Raw genomic sequence first — 19,142 nt, forward strand, 5'->3', positions numbered from 1 at the left:
AAAACGATGGATTTGGGCCCAGATCTTTTGACTGGGGGAGTGTGTGACATTGATCCACATTCAGTCCATCACTTGTTGTTTTTGCAAAATATCCAGAGATAGCAGCAAAATGCGTGAATATCGCTGAGAATACAGCGATATTCACGCATTAGCGACGAAATGCTCTTAGCCATGTTATCCACCTCCCATTGGATAACATGGCTAGGAGCTGGTCTGGGCAGTTGTTAGTATTTGGAGATATTCGCGCTTAGCGCGAATATTTCCAACGCTACGCCTGCCTTGCTAATAGGCGATAGAGACGTTAGCGACTGCTTTCAGTCGCTAACTGGTTGGGTACGCCCACTTGGCATGTCCTTAGCGATAAACATTGCTGACATGAAAAGCGGGCCCCAAACCGCTCGCTATCGCCTAAAAGCTGTGGCTAACATCAGTTAGCGACAGCTTGCTAATAGGGCGATAGAATTATCGCCGCTTAGCGGCCGAAAACGGTCGCTAAATCAGCGATAATTGCCTATCACCCCCCTTGGTAATATGCCACAAGGCATCTGGAAAGAATTACTCCGGGAAAGCTATGAAAGGCATGGATTGTCCTCCAGGTGAGTGCTAGATGGAATGTCGGTGTTCACACGAGTATCTGACCCACCACATTGAAACACCAGCCCCTATAACAGAGTGTCTCTCTATTTACAGGCTGCGGCCGAAAGGCCTCGTTCATGTAGAGTCGTCTATAATGACAGCACCAGGAAAAAAGATCTTGTTGGATGTTTTCGCTAAACAGCGTGTAGGAGGAATCTTCTGCAACAGCCTAGACACACAGTGAGTTTGCCTTTTTCCTGTGTAAATGTATTTTATTTCTGCTTTTATAGAATAATTTAAAAATCACATTTGAATTTATGAACAAAAGGAACGGACCTTCTAGATCATGTACAGAGTTACCATTTCGTCTATCTGCCTTGTATGAGTCCTTATGAAAAGAGATGATGGAACCACAAAAGACAAGACTTCCCCGTTTAATTTTGTAGTGCAAGAGGATTAACAGTGTTCTGGTTGTGTTGTAAGCTTCCCATCCTCTGGTGGTTCTCCCAAGCAATCACAATGGCTGCAGTATTCCGCGTGGGGACCGTGAGATTGGGTGGATGAATTATGGGGCATGGCGCTTCACTACTGGTGCTTTGATCTCTATCGGTCTAGAGTGTCATAACTTATCTCCTCTGATCTTTATAATGAAAGTGAAGGAGCAGTTGGCAATTTCAATTGATAATAGGTGTATGCTCCAACAAAGCATGTTACCCAGTGTCTTTGTCAATTTGGTCTGCGGCTCCTGGTTGCCTCTTTTGTGAAGGTCGTTGTGTCAGGCAGTGTGTGGTGCAACAGGATTGGTTGGTGATTGATTGCTATGTAAGATTCAAAGGCCTGGAACAAAAGTGGCAGAAACTTATGGGAATTATTTTTTCAGTAATGGGGTTCTGCTGCAAGTGGCATCAAATGTAGCCCAGCACAGGGCAACAATATGCGCTAACCATGATCATAGACCCACAAGCGGGAAAAATGCATTACAGCACTGGCCATCTACTAATCAATAAAGCATAGCAGGGGGCAGCAGAGGCAATGTATAAAGGCTATGCAGTTGCAGAGTCTAAGCAAGAATTCCGGGGTGCTTATGTACAGGATCCAGAGCTGACAATTGCACCATAAACACAGTCCCGGGCACTAAGATATCTCAGATGAGGGCTTTTTTTTTTCTAGCAGTGACTGAAATAACAAGGTCATCCACGTCAGAAGGGTGTAATAATGGTTTTAAAAAATAACAGTAGCGAGAACGATATATGTATGTATGCATGTATTTATGCATGCTTATGGTATTTGCATTGTGCAAATTTAGTCAAAATGCAGCAGAAGTATGTTCAGAGTCAAAGGCAAGAGTACAGCCAGCAAGTGATAGGCATTGACTGGAATGAGGTTAAGGCGGCCTTAATATCTGCCAACTCTGACATTTGGCAGTGCCAGTGGTGGGCTCCTAAGGAAAGGTTAAACCCTTGAGTTCATACTTTTACAAATTAAGCACTGGGAACTTGAGTTCAAATATTTGACAGCACATAAGTTAAGCCATTTTAAAGATAAGCAGTTGATATTATCCTCCTACTTTTTATTTCCATAAATCCTAAATTTAGATAGAAATGTTTTAAATAAGAAGTATTATACGTGTCAAGGCTTAGGGGAAAAAATGTGCTTAAGCGAGCTTGGGAAGGGAATGTCTAAATATTCACGTGCATATGCTCTCGCTGCAGCCTTTGTGAAAATAGAAGCTAAGCTTTGCAGAGAGACGTGCTATTTTTCCATTTATCAGGCCTGGTCTGGTAAATGTGGTGCAGAATAAATACATTCATTTTATTAAGCAAATCAGAAGAAGTCAAAGAAGTGTGGAGGTTAATATGCTTTTCATGACATTTTTATGTCTGTCACCGTATCACTCTTCAGGAGAGGAAACGGGCAAAAAAGAATGCATCACAAGCATCCCCGTTTTAAAATCGCCTTAAAAGGGCACTTATTTGTGCACTACATGTAACGTGTTTTATCAAGTTCCTTTCTTTGGCTCTGCAGGCAGATGTAGTGAAGACCCATAAATGATGTAATGAACACACATACATCCATGAAACATTTCATCAAGGTTAAACAACAAAAGAAAAGCTCACCTGGCCTGTCTGGTTTGCCAGCTTTCTTCTCTGGTAAAATAAATATCTGAAGAGCTCTTTACTTTTCTCCCACTCTGGGTTTTCTCAGGTGCTTCCTCATAAGCATGGTGCCACTTATTTGTACAGCGCCGGAAGCAGGACTCTGAAGCCTGCATAGTCATCAAAATGTGTGGTGATAAACTGTGCAGACTTCAATAACCAGCTTGCACCTGCTGCCTCTATTCCCACCCTGTCACACCTCGTAACAGGGCGAGGTGCGATCAGTAAGGTTTGCATACATGTCAATAGATCCGATTCAAGAGGGAAGACATAGGGATATATTAACAACGGCTAGTGATAATTATCGCTGGCCGTGCTTAGCGATAATTATATTATCGCAGGCTATCTCTGGTATTTATCTCCCTGGTAGCGCGTAATTAACAACGCGTTACTCATGGGCGATAACAATTCCAGAGATAGCGAGGTCATCAGCCTTTTGCAGGGAACATCGATGGTTTTCCAGAGATGTTGTGTGAATAAAATTTCCTAGGCAGTTAAACATTGGAAACCCAGGGGCATATTATCAAGGGGGTTTATCTCTGCTTTTTTGGCTTTAAAAGCCAAGAAAGTGGAGATAAAATTATCTCCCTATTACCTAGCTGTCGCTAACACCAGTTAGCAACAGCTAGTAGGAGATAGCGACCATCTTGGGCCCTACTTTGCATGTCAGTGATATTTATCACTAATGACATGCAAAGTGGGCGTGCCAAGATGTTAGCGACTGGAAACAGTCGCTAACATCGCTATCTCCTATTACCAACTTTTGGAGATATTCGCGCTAAGCGCGAATATCTCCAAAAACTAACACCTGCCCTGAGCTGTTCTTAGCCATGTTATCCAATGGGAGGTGGATAACATGGCTAAGAGCATTAGCTCGGTAATGCATGAATATCGCTGACTTTTCAGCAATATTCATGCATTGCGGCCGTTTTTTATCGCATTTGCGATAAACCTTGATAATAGCAAGGTTTATCTGCGATAATTTCTGACGATGCTTAGCGTTAAAAAATTTGTTGCTAAGCATCGTTAGCGATAAATATCGCTTAACGTTGGTAATATGCCCCCAAGTGTCATAAAATGACAACAGAAAAGGGATTCAGGAAAAGTTACATGTAAAAAAACATCATTTTAATAAGCATAGTTAAAAATCATATAGTTTACTCCATAGTATATACTATATGATGGTACATAAATAAATTAAAAACCATACATTTATATAGAGGCATTGATTGTAAAAAATGGACAACCAAACAACTAAAAATAATTGGTGTCCAAAAACAGTGGCGAATAAACTCGACGCGCGTTTCGGCGTGGACAATGCCTTCCTCAGGAGCCACACAGATTTATCTGAAACATAATCACAAAGTATTTCTTTTACAAAATAATTCAAATAATCTAAACACAGAGTTACATTTTAATACAATATATTACATTTCATCATATAGTTATACAATAAAAAGGCAGAAAGGAGATTCCTGCTGTCAAATTACTGAATGTATATCTCATCTTGTTTCCAGAGTCTACTTGATAAAGCATTACTATACAAATAACAGAGTACTCATAAGTCAGGACACAAAGGAGAGGAAAATGTAACGGACAATAGATGGAGATTAATGCAAAAAACAAGCTACAAAGACATCATGGAGCCAAGATGTCTCATAAATAACACATTGATATCGTTTCAGGTCTTTGCAGATAATCATTAAATAACTCAGTGATTTAGATAATATTTTTAATAGCAGTAAATCGTCGAAACTCACTATTTGTAAAAATTCACAGGAAAAAGGGTGATTTCAATTTGGATCCCCGGATAAAAAGTAACCAGAAAACGATAAAATCCTGGCTCTGCAATAACACATATAATATCAGGGTTAAACTTATTAAATCCAAACAAACTGGGGTTATAATTTAACCAATACAATCATTTGAACACTGGATACTCCATGAATAGTAAACCTAAATAGAGTGATGTCCGTTTAACTAAATTACTAAAACGGCCCAAATCGATATTGATACTAATAGACAGGGTGTGCAGCCATTCCCTCATAGTCAGCTGCAAAGCGCAGCCTTATGTCTACCTTTTATCAAACTAGATGAATTCTGTTTCACTATCTATAAAAACAATTGAGAGACATAAACAGCGCTACATTATGTCTACCTGTTGCCATGAAAAAACAGGTTCTATTTCCCTATCTATAGAGAAGGTTGGGAAATAATTACATGCACGGGGCATATTCAAATAATATACCTGAATGATAATCGCCTGTAACGTACTAAGCAAAGTTCCAGTTTCCTCACCGATTTCCCCACCGGTTTCAAGCATATAGTTGTAATCTGGAGGGGGGAGGAAAAAAAGATTCTGGGGCATATTACCAACAACTAGCGATAATTTTTGTCTCCAACTTGTTTAGAGACAAAAATTATCGCCGCAGATCGGCGATTTTTATCGCAGATTAACCTTGCTATTAGCAAGGTTTATCGCAAATGCGATAAAAAACGGCCGCAATGCATGAATATCGCTGAAAAGTCAGCGATATTCATGCATTATCGAGCAAATGCTCTTAGCCATGTTATCCACCTCCCATTGGATAACATGGTTAAGAACTGCTCAGGGCAGGTGTTAGCTTTTGGAGATATTCGCGCTTAGCGCGAATATCTCCAAAAGTTGGTAATAGGAGATAGCGATGTTAGCGACTGTTTCCAGTCGCTAACATCTTGGCACGCCCACTTTGCATGTCATTAGTGATAAATATCACTGACAAAGCGGGGCCCAAGATGGTCCCTATCTCCTATTAGCTGTCACTAACTGGTGTTAGCGACAGCTTGGTAATAGGGAGATCATTTTATCTCCGCTTTCTTGGCTTTTAAAGCCAAAAAAGCGGAGATAAACCCCCTTGATAATATGCCCCTCAGTGTCGTCTCGGCGTGTCCTATTTTAATGGGGCATGGTTGTAAAGGGCAGCATAAGAAGGCAAATAGAAGGCAAATAGAGAAACAAAAATAAGTCAAAGGCCCACCTTGAGCGCTGTACTTCTTTTATAATATCTTTAAATTGGTCGTGCTAGGCGCGATCTCAGATATCTTATCAGCATTCTAGGGTATTTGGAGGATATCCTGAATACAGTCACGACACCAATTATTTTTTGTTGTTTGGTTGTCCATTTTTTACAATCAGAGGGGCATATTATCAAGGGGGTTTATCTCCGCTTTTTTGGCTTTAGAAGCCAAGAAAGCGGAGATAAAATTATCTCCCTATTACCAAGCTGTCGCTAATACCAGTTAGCGACAGCTAATAGGAGATAGCGACCATCTTGGGCCCCGCTTTGCATGTCAGTGATATTTATCACTAATGACATGCAAAGTGGGCGTGCGAAGATGTTAGCGACTGGAAACAGTCGCTAACATCGCTATCTCCTATTACCAACTTTTGGAGATATTCGCGCTAAGCGCGAATATCTCCAAAAGCTAACACCTGCCCTGAGCAGTTCTTAGCCATGTTATCCAATGGGAGGTGGATAACATGGCTAAGAGCATTTGCTCGATAATGCATGAATATCGCTGACTTTTCAGCGATATTCATGCATTGCGGCCGTTTTTTATCGCATTTGCGATAAACCTTGCCAATAGCAAGGTTTATCTGCGATAAAAATCGACGATTTGCGGCGATAATATTTGTCTCTAAACAAGTTAGAGACAAAAATTATCTCTATTGGTTGGTAATATGCCCCAATGTTTCTATATAAATGTATGTTTTTTAATTTTTTTATGTACCATCATATAGTATATACTATGGAGTAAACTATATGATTTTTAACTATGCTTATTAAAATGATGTTATCCCTGTCCTAGGAGTTTGTTCTATGCTACTGCTCAGGGGGTCCTTGTTATTTACAATCCTTTCCAGAGATATTCCCTGCAAAAGGGCAATAACCTTGCTGATACGACCCACAGGGTCGTATCAGCATAATCCACTCCCTATGTTAGGAATGGCTAAATCAGAATTTTAGCAGACATTAGATTAAGGCAAAAACTGCAGTTTTCGCCAAAATCTAATGTGTGCTAACATCATGTGGACTGCCTTGTAAATATCGCGATGTAAACATCAGCAATATTTGCAAGGTAGTCCATCTGGGGTACGCCCAGTAACGCCCACTTTGCATCTCATTGGAGATGCAAAGAGAGGCGTTGGGGAATAGGGTGCTAACATACGATTATGCATGTTAGCACCCTCTTGTAAATAGGGCGCTGGTTTTATCTCCGCTTTTTTGGCTTTGTAAGCCAAAAAAGCTTTTCTCCATATTCAGAGTGGTATACCCTACTGGCTTCTTGGTGGTTATGTACTTTTTCTTCTATTCACCCTTTAAAGTCACTTTAACGCCCTACCAATGCAGATACTAATGCTTACCTCACGATCCCCTCCTAACCTGAGGTTTTCATTTTTTTTTTCAATATACAAAATCTCCCCCTCTTATGGATAGTGTACATTTTTCTCATTTTTGCAATGGCCCAGAAAATATTGCTGGTCTTCATTTTCAATTCGGTATTACAAGAGTCTCAACCATACTAACAGGTGCAGATTCCATATTGAACTAATCAGTACTGGTCTGTAACTGGGAAACAACATAACGTAAGAAATTTGTTTTATCTGTTGTCGGTCTGCGGCAATATTGTTAGCAAGATGGATTAAGTTCAAATTCAATAGTAGAAATATCAGATAAACATACAATCTTCCTTTTCTAAATTCAGTGTCTGCCAATTAAAAAAAAGTTTAGCCTATAATAATCACCATACTTCTTACAGTGAAGAGTATAATCTCTAGTTGTGCTTGCTCGCTTCAGCCAAATATTCCGTAGCCCCATCACTCAGTCTGCTTAATAGGGAGATGCATATTTTAAAAGAATTTGTTCATGTTTGCCATAAATATATATTGAGACAGTTATCTTGCATGGAATTACATTTACCCTGTATAAAGACAGGGGAAGTATATTTGAGAAGATTAGAAACCAACATTTTTAATGGGTCAGTGTTGGTATTAATGGGGCCATAAACACCAGCACAAACATGCACATTGTTAGAAATGCGTGCTGGTTGGGAAAGGTATGCACTCTGTCCAAGCAGGCACCATAATCTTACTCAGGGTAAGTCAGATACAGACCATTAATTAACCTGTATTCATTCTCTGGTACCTTGGAACAGAGCAATCAGGCTTAATTTAAGAGCCCCATCACTCATTCTGCTTAATAGGGAGATGCATATTTTAAAAGAATTTGTTCATGTTTGCCATAAATATATATTGAGACAGTTATCTTGCATGGAATTACATTTACCCTGTATAAAGACAGGGGAAGTATATTTTAGAAGATTAGAAACCAACATTTTTAATGGGTCAGTGTTGGTATTATTGGGACCATAAACACCAGCACAAACATGCACATTGTTAGAAATGCGTGCTGGTTGGGAAAGGTATGCACTCTGTCCAAGCAGGCACCATAATCTTACTCAGGGTAAGTCAGATACAGACCATTAATTAACCTGTATTCATTCTCTGGTACCTTGGAACAGAGCAATCAGGCTTAACTTAAGAGCCCCATCACTCATTCTGCTTAATAGGGAGATGCATATTTTAAAAGAATTTGTTCATGTTTGCCATAAATATATATTGAGACAGTTATCTTGCATGGAATTACATTTACCGTGTATAAAGACAGGGGAAGTATATTTTAGAAGATTAGAAACCAACATTTTTAATGGGTCAGTGTTGGTATTAATGTGGCCATAAACACCAGCACAAACATGCACATTGTTAGAAATGCATGCTGGTTGGGAAAGGTATGCACTCTATCACAATCTTACTCATGGTAAGTCAGATACAGACTATAAATTAACCTGTATTCATTCTCTGGTACTTTGGAACAGAGCAATCAGGCTTAACTTAAGAGGCAATATGTAAAGTATTTGTGCAACACTTCAAACATTAACACAGTGAAAACACCACAAAACACTCCAAAAGACAAATAGCTTATATTTCTATTAACTAAACAAGACCAAAATGACAAAAACCCAAAAAGTATAATCGAAGTTATGAATTTTTAAAGATCTTATAAAAATATAGTGCTTAAAAGCTTATAGCGACAACCAGGGCTATCTGGTAGCGCTAGACTGTGACAAATCAAAAAGTTTAGGCTGACCATGATGGAGCATGGGTTGGATACAGGACCAGTCCTGACCCACTGGAAAGTACCTTAGATGCATCATCGATGGGGCTGAGATGTGGTAAGCAAAAGGCAATGCGTCATCGTCAAAGCGCAGGATTGTATGCGCTGTGTCGTTGTCGAGCCGCCCAAATCAAGGAGGCCTCGTAGTCAACCTGCAGGATGTAAGCGAGGCGTCAGGAAATGGAGGTGATGCACCGTGTAGTTGGCGATGCAATTGTGGTCATTGTGGTAGCAGCGACGCGTTGGTTTTAAAGGAGAAAGGAGATGAGCCGGTTCCAATTGACGCATTGTCATTGGTGCGTGGATTTTAACTGTTGCAGCACTTTATACCCACTTCAAAGGGCCCAGGATTGGAGGAGCACCACTTGGCAGGGCAAGAGGTGTAGCAAGCAAAATCCAGGTGTTATTGCGGTGGATGAAAAGTCATTGGTGTCCCTAAGACTTAGAACAGGGGGCAAGCCAACAGGCCCTTGAAGTCACTCTGGGTTCAAGTGAGATGGGTCCAGTCCTTCCTCAGCAGGGCAGAGGGTAGCAGAGAGCAGGACAGCAAATCAGAACAGAGTGGCAGTCCTTGTTGCAGATCGCAAGTCCTTCCTCCTGGGAATCACTGACAAAATATTGAAGGTCGGAAAATCGACCTACAGAAATATCGCAGCAAGAATATCAGATAAAAATATCGATGTCAAAAATATCCTTTTTTAAAAATAAAAAAATATTATAAAATAAAGTAAATACATATAATTAAAATAAACATAGTTCAAAATATTTAAAAATGTTAAAAAATTATAAGTAATATATTTCATTTAAAAATACATTAAACATGTTCATATAATATATAATACTAGCTTACCCATCGCGCATTGCTGTGACCTCAGAAGAAAGGAAATTCAAGGAAACTCATTATGATAACATTCAATTTACATTGTGTCATTTTTATTGAAACTTATTCATTTTGATATGGAAAACATTTCAAAGTGTCGTTTTAATTCTATTTATTTATCCGAGTGCTTGTGGATATATACGATATTTTTTGTTTTTCCGTTTGGTGCGCACACAAATAAATCAGAAGGTTTTCCGACGCATGAGCTGGCCACATACAGTTGTCCATGTGAGAAGCACGGATCCTCCAAATCTACTCCACACCTTGTGCTTTGTTGATGGTCATTGCAAAAGCGAGTCACACCGGAAACTGTAAACGTTTGCATTCAAAAGGCATATCTGTTGGGATCATTGGAATACGTGGCAACAGTACATCTTCCCCCTTGAATTTCCCATTCAAAATTGTAGCTTCGATGACATTGTTCATCATCTTTTTCACAGAAAGTCTTGTACCGTTGCAAAGTCGTGGTGGATTGATGAATGATAGGCACGCCAATTTTCAATGTTAAAATGTGCGGTGCCATACCTGGCAAATCCAGTGAATTCAAGAATTCCGTAGGGTAATTGACAACTTCGTCTTGATTCATCACAGTACCGATGGACTTATACGTTGTCGCTTAGCTTGGAATTCCATAGATAGAAAAACTTCAGTATTTGAATGATTATGAGGGTTCTAGGGGGCCGATATTGAAAAACAAAATTATGCCAGAAACCATTGCGGGAGTGTACTCAACAACTTTCCAAAGTTTCATGGCGATCGGATGAATGGTGTAGTAATGCATAAGGACAGACAGACAGACATACTTTCATTTTTATATATATAGATATATACTTACTTAATAATTGATTGATTGAAGGCTTTATTTCGATAAAAATATCATAACAGCATAATACAATGAATTAAAAAAATCAGCATTTAGACAAATTCATACTATTTACACAGATGTATGAGCATTTAAGACAAGCATTACATTGACAAAGAAAGCCTTTTTAAACGAATTGCCCAAGACCATTTTAGGAATTTGGATAATATGTTTTAATAATTATTTTATAAAATTATACATTATAAATACATCTATACACATAAAACAATAATATAAATAAATCAGAAATACAAATATGTAACAAATAAAAATAAATATTTTTTTAATAATTTTAAAATTAATTAATGATAATATATTGGCTAAAATATTACAAAAAATATTAGATAGCAGAGGGAATAAAATTACTATTCAAACTCCAAACAGTGCAACAGTAGTGAAAATGTTGGATAGCATAGGGGTTAAAATTACTATTCCCAACTCCAGAGAGTGCAACAGTAGGGAAAGTGTTGGATAGCGTAGGGGTAAACATTTCTATTCCCACTACAGTGAGAGCAACAGTAGGGAAAGTGTTGGAACGCGTAGGGATTAAAATTACTATTCCCACTCCAGGGTGTGCAACAGTAGAGAAAGTGTTGGATAGCATAGGGGTAAACATTACTATTCCCACTCCAGTGAGTGCAACAGTAGGCAAAGGGTTGGATAGCGTAGAGGTAAAAATTACTATTCCCACTCCAGTGAGTGCAACAGTAGGGAAAGTGCTGGATAGTGTGGGGTAAAAATTACTATTCCACTCCAGTGAGTGTAACAGTAGGGAAAGTGTTGGATATCATAGGGATAAAAATTACTTTTCCCACTCTAGCATAGGGGTAAACATTATCATTCCCACTACAGTGAGTGCAACAGTAGGTAAAAGGTTGGATAGTGTAGGGATAAAAATTACTATTCCCACTCCAGTGAGTGCAACAGTAGGGTAAGTGCTGGATAGTGTAGGGGTAAAAATTACTTATCCAACTCCAGTGAGTGTAACAGTGGGGAAAATGTAGGATAGCGTAGGTGTTAAATTAACATACTCATCAATTAAATAATTTTTGTAAAATAAATAACATATTAATAATTAATACAACGAGCCGTGAGGGGAAACGGCCAGCTTTAAAGTCCCGCCGTGAGGGAAACAGCCACCGCGAACACCGGGGACTACATCCCCCAGCAGCCCCGGCACTCCTGTGACGCTCCCGCTGCGCCTGCTGCCTCCATAAGACCACGGAGGGTCGAGCGGCCAGTGGGGAGCAGTTTTGGAACATCGCGGGTGCCGACGAGCCGTGAGGGAAATGGCCAGCTTTAAAGTCCCGCCGTGAGGGAAACGGCCACCACGAACACTGGGGACTACATCCCCCAGCAGCCCCGGAACTCCTGTGATGCTCCCACTGCGCCTGCTGCCTCCTAAGTCCGGGCAAAGGGCGGGCCATCCGTGGCCGTCCGGGGCAGGAGGAGGCAGGGCTGGGCCCCCCCCTTACATTTACCAACAAAAGGTACTGTACATCCATTTGCTTTCCAATAGTTTGTGGTCCTAAAGGTTTGGAACAATGGTGAAAAGGAAAATCCCGGAGGACCCTATTGACTTTGTTGGAGGGGCTACCAAGGGAGGAAAACACGCTAAGAGACAGAAATGCAAGCCCGCCAGAAAGCACCAGCTAAACGCAGGGGAAAATTGTGTTATGGACCGGATTGATAGAATAGGTGAACTGATCCTAGATTGTACTGATTTGCTAGCAGCCACCCCCAATCCAGAGCGAGATGCTGGCGAGGTAGCTAGCTTAGGGGTTACAAAGGGTGGAAAGAGCAAAACAAGGGGGCCAGCAGTTATACCTAGAATGTTTAGAGGGAGGGAGTGGGAATAAGCCAGGTGGGAAGAACTGAGAGGTGCCCTCCTGGCAAAAGATGCCAAACTATTCTGGGCAATAGTTAATTCTGGTGTGAAAGAGGGAGGGGAGGCTCTCCTACCAAACATTTCTCCGTTAGTTTGGGAGGCGCACTTTGCTGCACTTTACACTAGCCCTGAGACTGACACCAGTGAACATTTAAATGGGGCAGAGATATTGGCGCCAGATGATGCCTTCCGGATGCCCCGAGCCCCAGACCTCCCGCAAGAGTATCGACTGTGGGGGGCCTCGGACTTGGGCTATCCGATAGGTCAGTGGGATGCCAGGGCAAGGGTGGACCCTGGAGACATAGAGAGTAGCTCAGTTAAAGAGGTGGAATTGGCGATCATCAGGCAGCTACCTAACAAAGCCCCAGGCCTTGACAGATTACCTGGAGATCTTTTCCGCTCCCAGCCAAAAATCTGGGTGCCGTACTTGGCTGTTTTATTTAATGCGGTCCTTTGGGGAGCTAAGTTACCAGACACCTGGGCAGGGGCCGAGATTGTCCCAATTTTTAAGAAGGGCTGCCCTTTAGTCCCATCAAATTATCGACCGATTAGTCTCTTGGATACTTAGCAGAAGCTAATGGGCCGAGTCCTCCTGGATAGACTGCTGGGGTGGATGGAGGAGCATAAAGTATTGACTACCCTTCAGGCCGGCTTTAGAGCTGGAATCTCGACCCTGGACCAAATTTTTAGGCTGCAGGTCCTTTTTTGGAAGACAGCAAGAGTAGAGGCTGGCAGCCTCTACCTTGTCTTCGTAGACCTGCGGGCCGCTTTCGACCTTGTCCCCAGGGAGAGTTTATGGAGGGTCCTGAAAGAACTAGACCTCCCGCCCTATCTATTAGACGTCCTGAAGCGTTTCCATGCAGGGGATTATGTCCAGTTGAGATGCGGGAAGAACGGGGAATTATCAGCTCGCTTCCCCGTGACCATAGGCGTACGCCAGGGCTGTGCTATAAATGGCCTGGTGGGTGAATTGGACAATGTCAGGGACAGTGACGCTCCATGGTTGGCCACTGGTCGGGTGCCTGCTCTGATGTTCGCAGACGACACCTTGTTGTTGTCTCGAACATCATCAGGTATCCAGAGGGTTTTGGATGGTTTTGTATCATTCTGCGCTTCGAGGGGATTGGAAATTAATTTAGTAAAAATGAAATTTATGGTCTTTCACCCCCCAAAGCGCACACGCCCTAACCCTGTATTAAATGGTGTCCCGCTGGAAAGGGTGAGAACCTTTGTATACCTGGGCGTCACCCTGACTGAAGATTTCGGTTGGGGCCCACAGGTATCCAAATCTGCTCTGAGATTGTCGCAGATCGTAGGGGGCATTGGCAAGTTCCAGAGAACAACCCTGTTTAAGCCACTTGCCCCAGCCCTTGAGATTTATGGGACACAAGCTAGACCAGCTGTGATGTACGGTGCAGAACTCTGGGGCCATAAGAGTACACCAAGCCTTCTTAAGGTGGAGCAGGCCTTCATGAGGAATTTGGTAGGCCTCCCCCAGAGCACCCCGCTCACACCCCTGAGACTAGACCTAGGTTTAGAGTCCATTTCAGAACTGCTAGCTGCTCGACCTCTCCTGTATTGGAGAAGGCTTTGGACAGTACCTGAGCTCGAGGGCTATAGAGCTGAATTCACTGCAGTTTGGGGGCAGTTGAAGAACAAGAATATTCCCTGGCTAGCCCATATTAAAACCCGTGTACATCAAATTGGTGTGCCCCAATTATGGGAGACCCCGGAGGAGAGCTGCCCGGAAGTGAAGAGAATGGAGCTCTTGGCCTCCTTGAGACATTACAATCTAAGTCTGCTGTATAGCTCAACAACTTTGGGCAGATTGTCCACAGAATTTTTGCAAGTAAAACTCGTGTCCAGGAGGGAGGAGTTTTTGGACTTAATACAGCCTCGCCTTGCAAGAAAACTCTATACACAATTAAGACATGGTTGCCTACCTATTGGGGCATTTACTTGTAAATGGGATGGACGAAAGGAGGGAACTTGCCCAGTCTGTAACAATATTAAAGAGGATACAGTTCATGTTTTATTCTTCTGCCCAGCTTATAGTATAATACGGAGATGCTGGTTGGTACCGTTATGCAGAAGTTTTGGCCCAAGGCAATGTGTACAAGCTGCTAGAATTTTAAGATATGACACCTCCCCTCTTATTGTGTTTGCGGTTTCACTGTTTTTTCATGGTATGTAGCGCAGAAGGCTCACTTTAATGAATTGTGATAAATCGTGATTAATTGTGATGTTCGCTACCTTTCTTTTGATAACTTACTGTTTAATAATTTTTTAACCATGTATTCTTAATTATTTATCTATTTTATCTTGTGTATGTACATATTTTACCTGTGCTTTTATGGTCTATGACCGCAATAAAGTTATCATTGAGAATGTTTATGGGTAAATCACCTGCAGAGGCTAATCCACCAGTACCTAAGATTACCGAGGATAATCTAGATGTGTGTGGGCCAAATGTAGATCAGATTACAGAAAGCTTCTTAAATCACCCTGTACTAATAAGTTTACTGTTTTAGCCCATATCGAAAATTCTCATCTAGATAGTGGGCTGGACATGACAGGATCTGGTTTAAGTTCAGCAGAAAGTACCCCATAGATATTCCCAGAGGCAGCTGATCATCGTGATAAGCCTCTGTTCAACCTAGTAACCCATTTATGTGCCCTAATCAAGGGTATGCAAGTTGAGATTGATAACTTAACTACTGCTGTAAACAATTTAAAGGTGGAACAAAATAAAGCTGCTGTAATATCTAAAGCCCCTAGCTCTAACCAGGTAAGCGCATTAACTCACGCAGGAAATGTTACCTCCTTGTTAAATAAAAAATCAAGACCAGATGCAGCTGCATCCAAAAGCTCTGGAACAAACAAGACTGTTAGATCAGGGAATTTAGTGCCTTTGGAGAATCGCCAATCCCATGGGTACAACTTAATTCCAACAAGGGGCGCAATAAGGCAATCTGTGGATAATCGACCACCCAGACTAATTCAGGCTGGGTACAATCCCCCATCTAGCCGGCAGCAAACGGGCTATATAGGATCAAACACTGGTTTAACTACACCTGATCTTAACCCCGCCAAATCACCACCAGTATATTTGATTGACATACCTAAGCTCCCTGTTGGCAGGGAACGCGAAACTCCCGATTCTTTGACTAACAAAGCTATCCACTGGATCAGGTATGTAAGGGGATGTAGATCAGTGATCAGGGAGGACATCCTGTGCGCAAGTAGGCTAACTTTTCAGGGTGATGCCTACGACTGCATAGAACGAATCCAACTCCAGTGAGTGTAACAGTGTGGAAAATGTAGGATAGCGTAGGTGTTAAATTAACATACTCATCAATTAAATAATTAAATTATTTTTGTAAAAATAAATGACATATTAATAATAAATTACCAAACTGTTTTATTAATAAATACCAATAAAATTACAATAATGTTTACTTAAATAACATTAAATTACTTCCCACACTATTCCCCCATTAATACACAACACACTACACATTAATTATAAAAGCACAATTAATTTATCAATTAATAAAAATATTTTGCAGTGAAAAATTAGTTAACTATACATTAATAATCAATAACAATAAATGCAAATTAATAACACATTAATTATAATTAATATAATTATAAATTATCCAATTAATACAAATTAAATACCAATTAATAATCAATTAACAATAAAGTAATACTCAATAACAATAAATAAAAACATATTAATTAATACATTTTATTTAATTACTTCCCACCCTATTCCCCTATAAACCCACAACCCACTACACATCCAAAAATCACATAATTAATTTAATTAGTAATTATTCAATTAATAAAAATTAATTCTCGTTTAATAATTATCAAAAACGGTAATTAAAAATAATAAATAAAAAAAATTAATATAATACATTAGTTATAATTAATATAAGTATAAATTAATCAATTAATAAAAAACACAATTACTAATTAATAGTTAATTAATTATAAATTAAAACCTAGACCCACTTCCAAGCTTCTAGAACTGGGGTGACACCACTTGGCAGGGCAGACTCACAGATGGGCGAGTCCAGATACAGAAGCAGGGTGGTTGGAAGTCTTTTATGTCCCTGAGACTTCAGATCAGGAGGCCATCCAGCTAGCTCTTGGAGTCACTCTGGCAGCAGGGCAACCCAGCAAGTCAAGAGTTCAGGAAAGCAGCAGTCCAGTAGAGTGGCAGTCCTTCAGCTGCACAGCAGTCCGTTTTCAAGCAGTCTTAACAGGTTCGAAAGTGTATTGTAGTGGTGGTGTTGGAGGTCCAGTACTTACACCAAGTTGTACATTGCTTTGGGAACCCGTCCTGGCTTTCCCTGCGAGATAACCCCTACTGGGCATCCCCAAGGTGAAGACCAGGCATCCCATCGCGGTGAGGCCATAGTGGAGATTAAGCAAGCTATTGCCCAGAGCTGCAGAGTGTGAACCCATGATTCAAGTAAGCACCGAGGCGAGAATTTTCGAGTCCGTGGACATTTTGAGCTCAAGTCCCGGCCGCGTCAGGAATTGAACCCTGGTCCCGGGTCTGACCTCTGCACCAGGGTCTGCCAACTCTAACCAGTGAGCCACACTTCTCCACAAGGTCATCTCTTCTTGCCCTGGCACCAGCCTCACTACAGGAGGTATGTTGCCCTTTGTCTCGGGACAAGACACAGCCTATTCAGGTGCAAGTGAGGCTGGTTCCAGATCCTCCCTCTCATCCTGCCAGGATTGCCTATCAAGTCACACACAAGCTCCAGTTATGTATGGCTGTCTAGTGTAATGCACAAAGCCCAGCTGTCACCCTCCCCAGACGTGTATTGGAGACAGGCAGCAGGCATCAAATGACTAAGGTAAGAAAATGCCAACTTTCTAAAAGAGTCAAAAAGGAAGCAGGGGTTGGGGGTCCATATCAGTCAGCAAGGCTAGGCCCCACAAATCATTTTAAAGAGGAAAATGCCACTGCAGACAAACATTTGACACTGCCACCACACATTTCACAATACATCACTGAGTTTATGTTCTGGTTCTGAATTGATGTAATCTATAGGAGCTGTAATAATTACAACCAATTCATAGCTCCTTCCTGGAGGGCTTATGCCAATTCAGAACAGGAAAGGAATTGTTTTCCTGTTCTGAATCGGAGTTAGAAAGGAAAGATTGAAGGAATGCACAGCAATATTGAAGGAGCACCACGAGGGGTCACCCTCAGCGTGTGTGTAGCATTGTCCAATTAGGTATGCACGCAGAATAAGATACATTGCATTGCATTTTATATTTTTTTGAAGATTGAATGCAGCACCAAGAGGCTGCCAGGTTACTGAAAAAAACTTGAAATTACAGCAAGAAGTGGTTCTGAAGATCAATATATTAATTCTCACCTTGACCGAAGAGTATCCATGTGTTCTGACTCGTGAGGAGAACCCACAAGCCTTTCATGGTTCGAAATGCATCAACAAGGTCACAACCCAAAGAGCATGGTCCAAAAAACATTTGGGCACACAGGACAAATGAGATTTATGGTGTAAAGAAAACACCCCTGTAACGTATCTCAGAATATAATTTATTTTCCATTTCTGGCTTAAGCCCTCCAGGTAAGAGCTATGAAATGGTTGTAATTATTACAGCTCCTATAGGTTAGATCAATTCAGAACCAGGATATAAACACAGTTCTATGTTTACACATAGGCGAAATGGCATTGTATTATATTTTTTGTTACATGTGATGTATTGTGAAACGCATTGTAGTTTTTGATTTTTCTTTAAAAATATCTATTGATGGCTTTCGAATGAGTATTCGACTTCCTTTTTTTAAATATAATAGGAATTAAATGGTGGCATCAGTAATTAAATTGTGTGGTCATTAAATCGAAAATCATTGGTAGTGTCAAATGATCATCAGCAGTGGCATTTTCCTCTTTAACTGAACTTTCTAAAAGTGGCATTTTCAAAATTGCAATTTAAAATCTGACTTCATCATAAGTTTAAATTTTAAATTGTCATCCCAGAGACACCAAACTCGAAAAGTCTATCTGTTCACAATTGGGACTTAAACTTATAAAATGAAATACGTTAATCCCAATGTTAACCTGTGGGTGAGATGGGGGTGTATGACGGTACAACGCGTACCGTTTCAACGCGTGCCTTTACAACGCGTCTTTAACAACGCAAGTCGTTACAACGACTTGCGTTGTTGGGCGCGGATAGTGAATAGTATAATTTACTATTCTAACACCAGTCCCCATGGATAGTAGGGAAGGTGTTGGAATAGTAAATATACTATTCTTTATCCTTTAGCGCCCTCCAGCGCAAGTCGTGGTTACGACTTGCATTGTAAAGGACTCGAAAAAGCACTGTGGGGTAACATCCACGTTGAAAAGGATGTTCCCCTCAGATGGGCCTTGCAATAGTGAAAAATTAAATTGAAAGCTTTTCACTACCAGGACAGCTAAAACCTAAAAGTACATGTCCTGTATATTAAATGCATTGCACCCTGCCCTCTGGGTTGTCCAGTCCCTACCTTGGGGGTGGCTTGCATCTA

At 40.9% G+C, this 19,142-nt stretch overlaps 1 protein-coding gene across 1 annotated transcript in view; it reads left to right on the forward strand.

Moving 5' to 3' along the window:
- Positions 1 to 19,142, forward strand: part of LOC144766744 (uncharacterized) — a 604,477-nt gene that overhangs the window by 115,112 nt on the left and 470,223 nt on the right. Inside the window, exon 4 of the mRNA XM_078650492.1 lies at positions 691 to 816. Coding sequence (XP_078506618.1) covers positions 691 to 816 — 126 coding nt within the window. The remainder of the gene's footprint in view (positions 1 to 690; positions 817 to 19,142) is intronic.

The sequence above is a fragment of the Lissotriton helveticus genome, chromosome 7, assembly GCF_964261635.1.
Source record: "Lissotriton helveticus chromosome 7, aLisHel1.1, whole genome shotgun sequence".
NCBI lineage: Eukaryota > Metazoa > Chordata > Amphibia > Caudata > Salamandridae > Lissotriton > Lissotriton helveticus.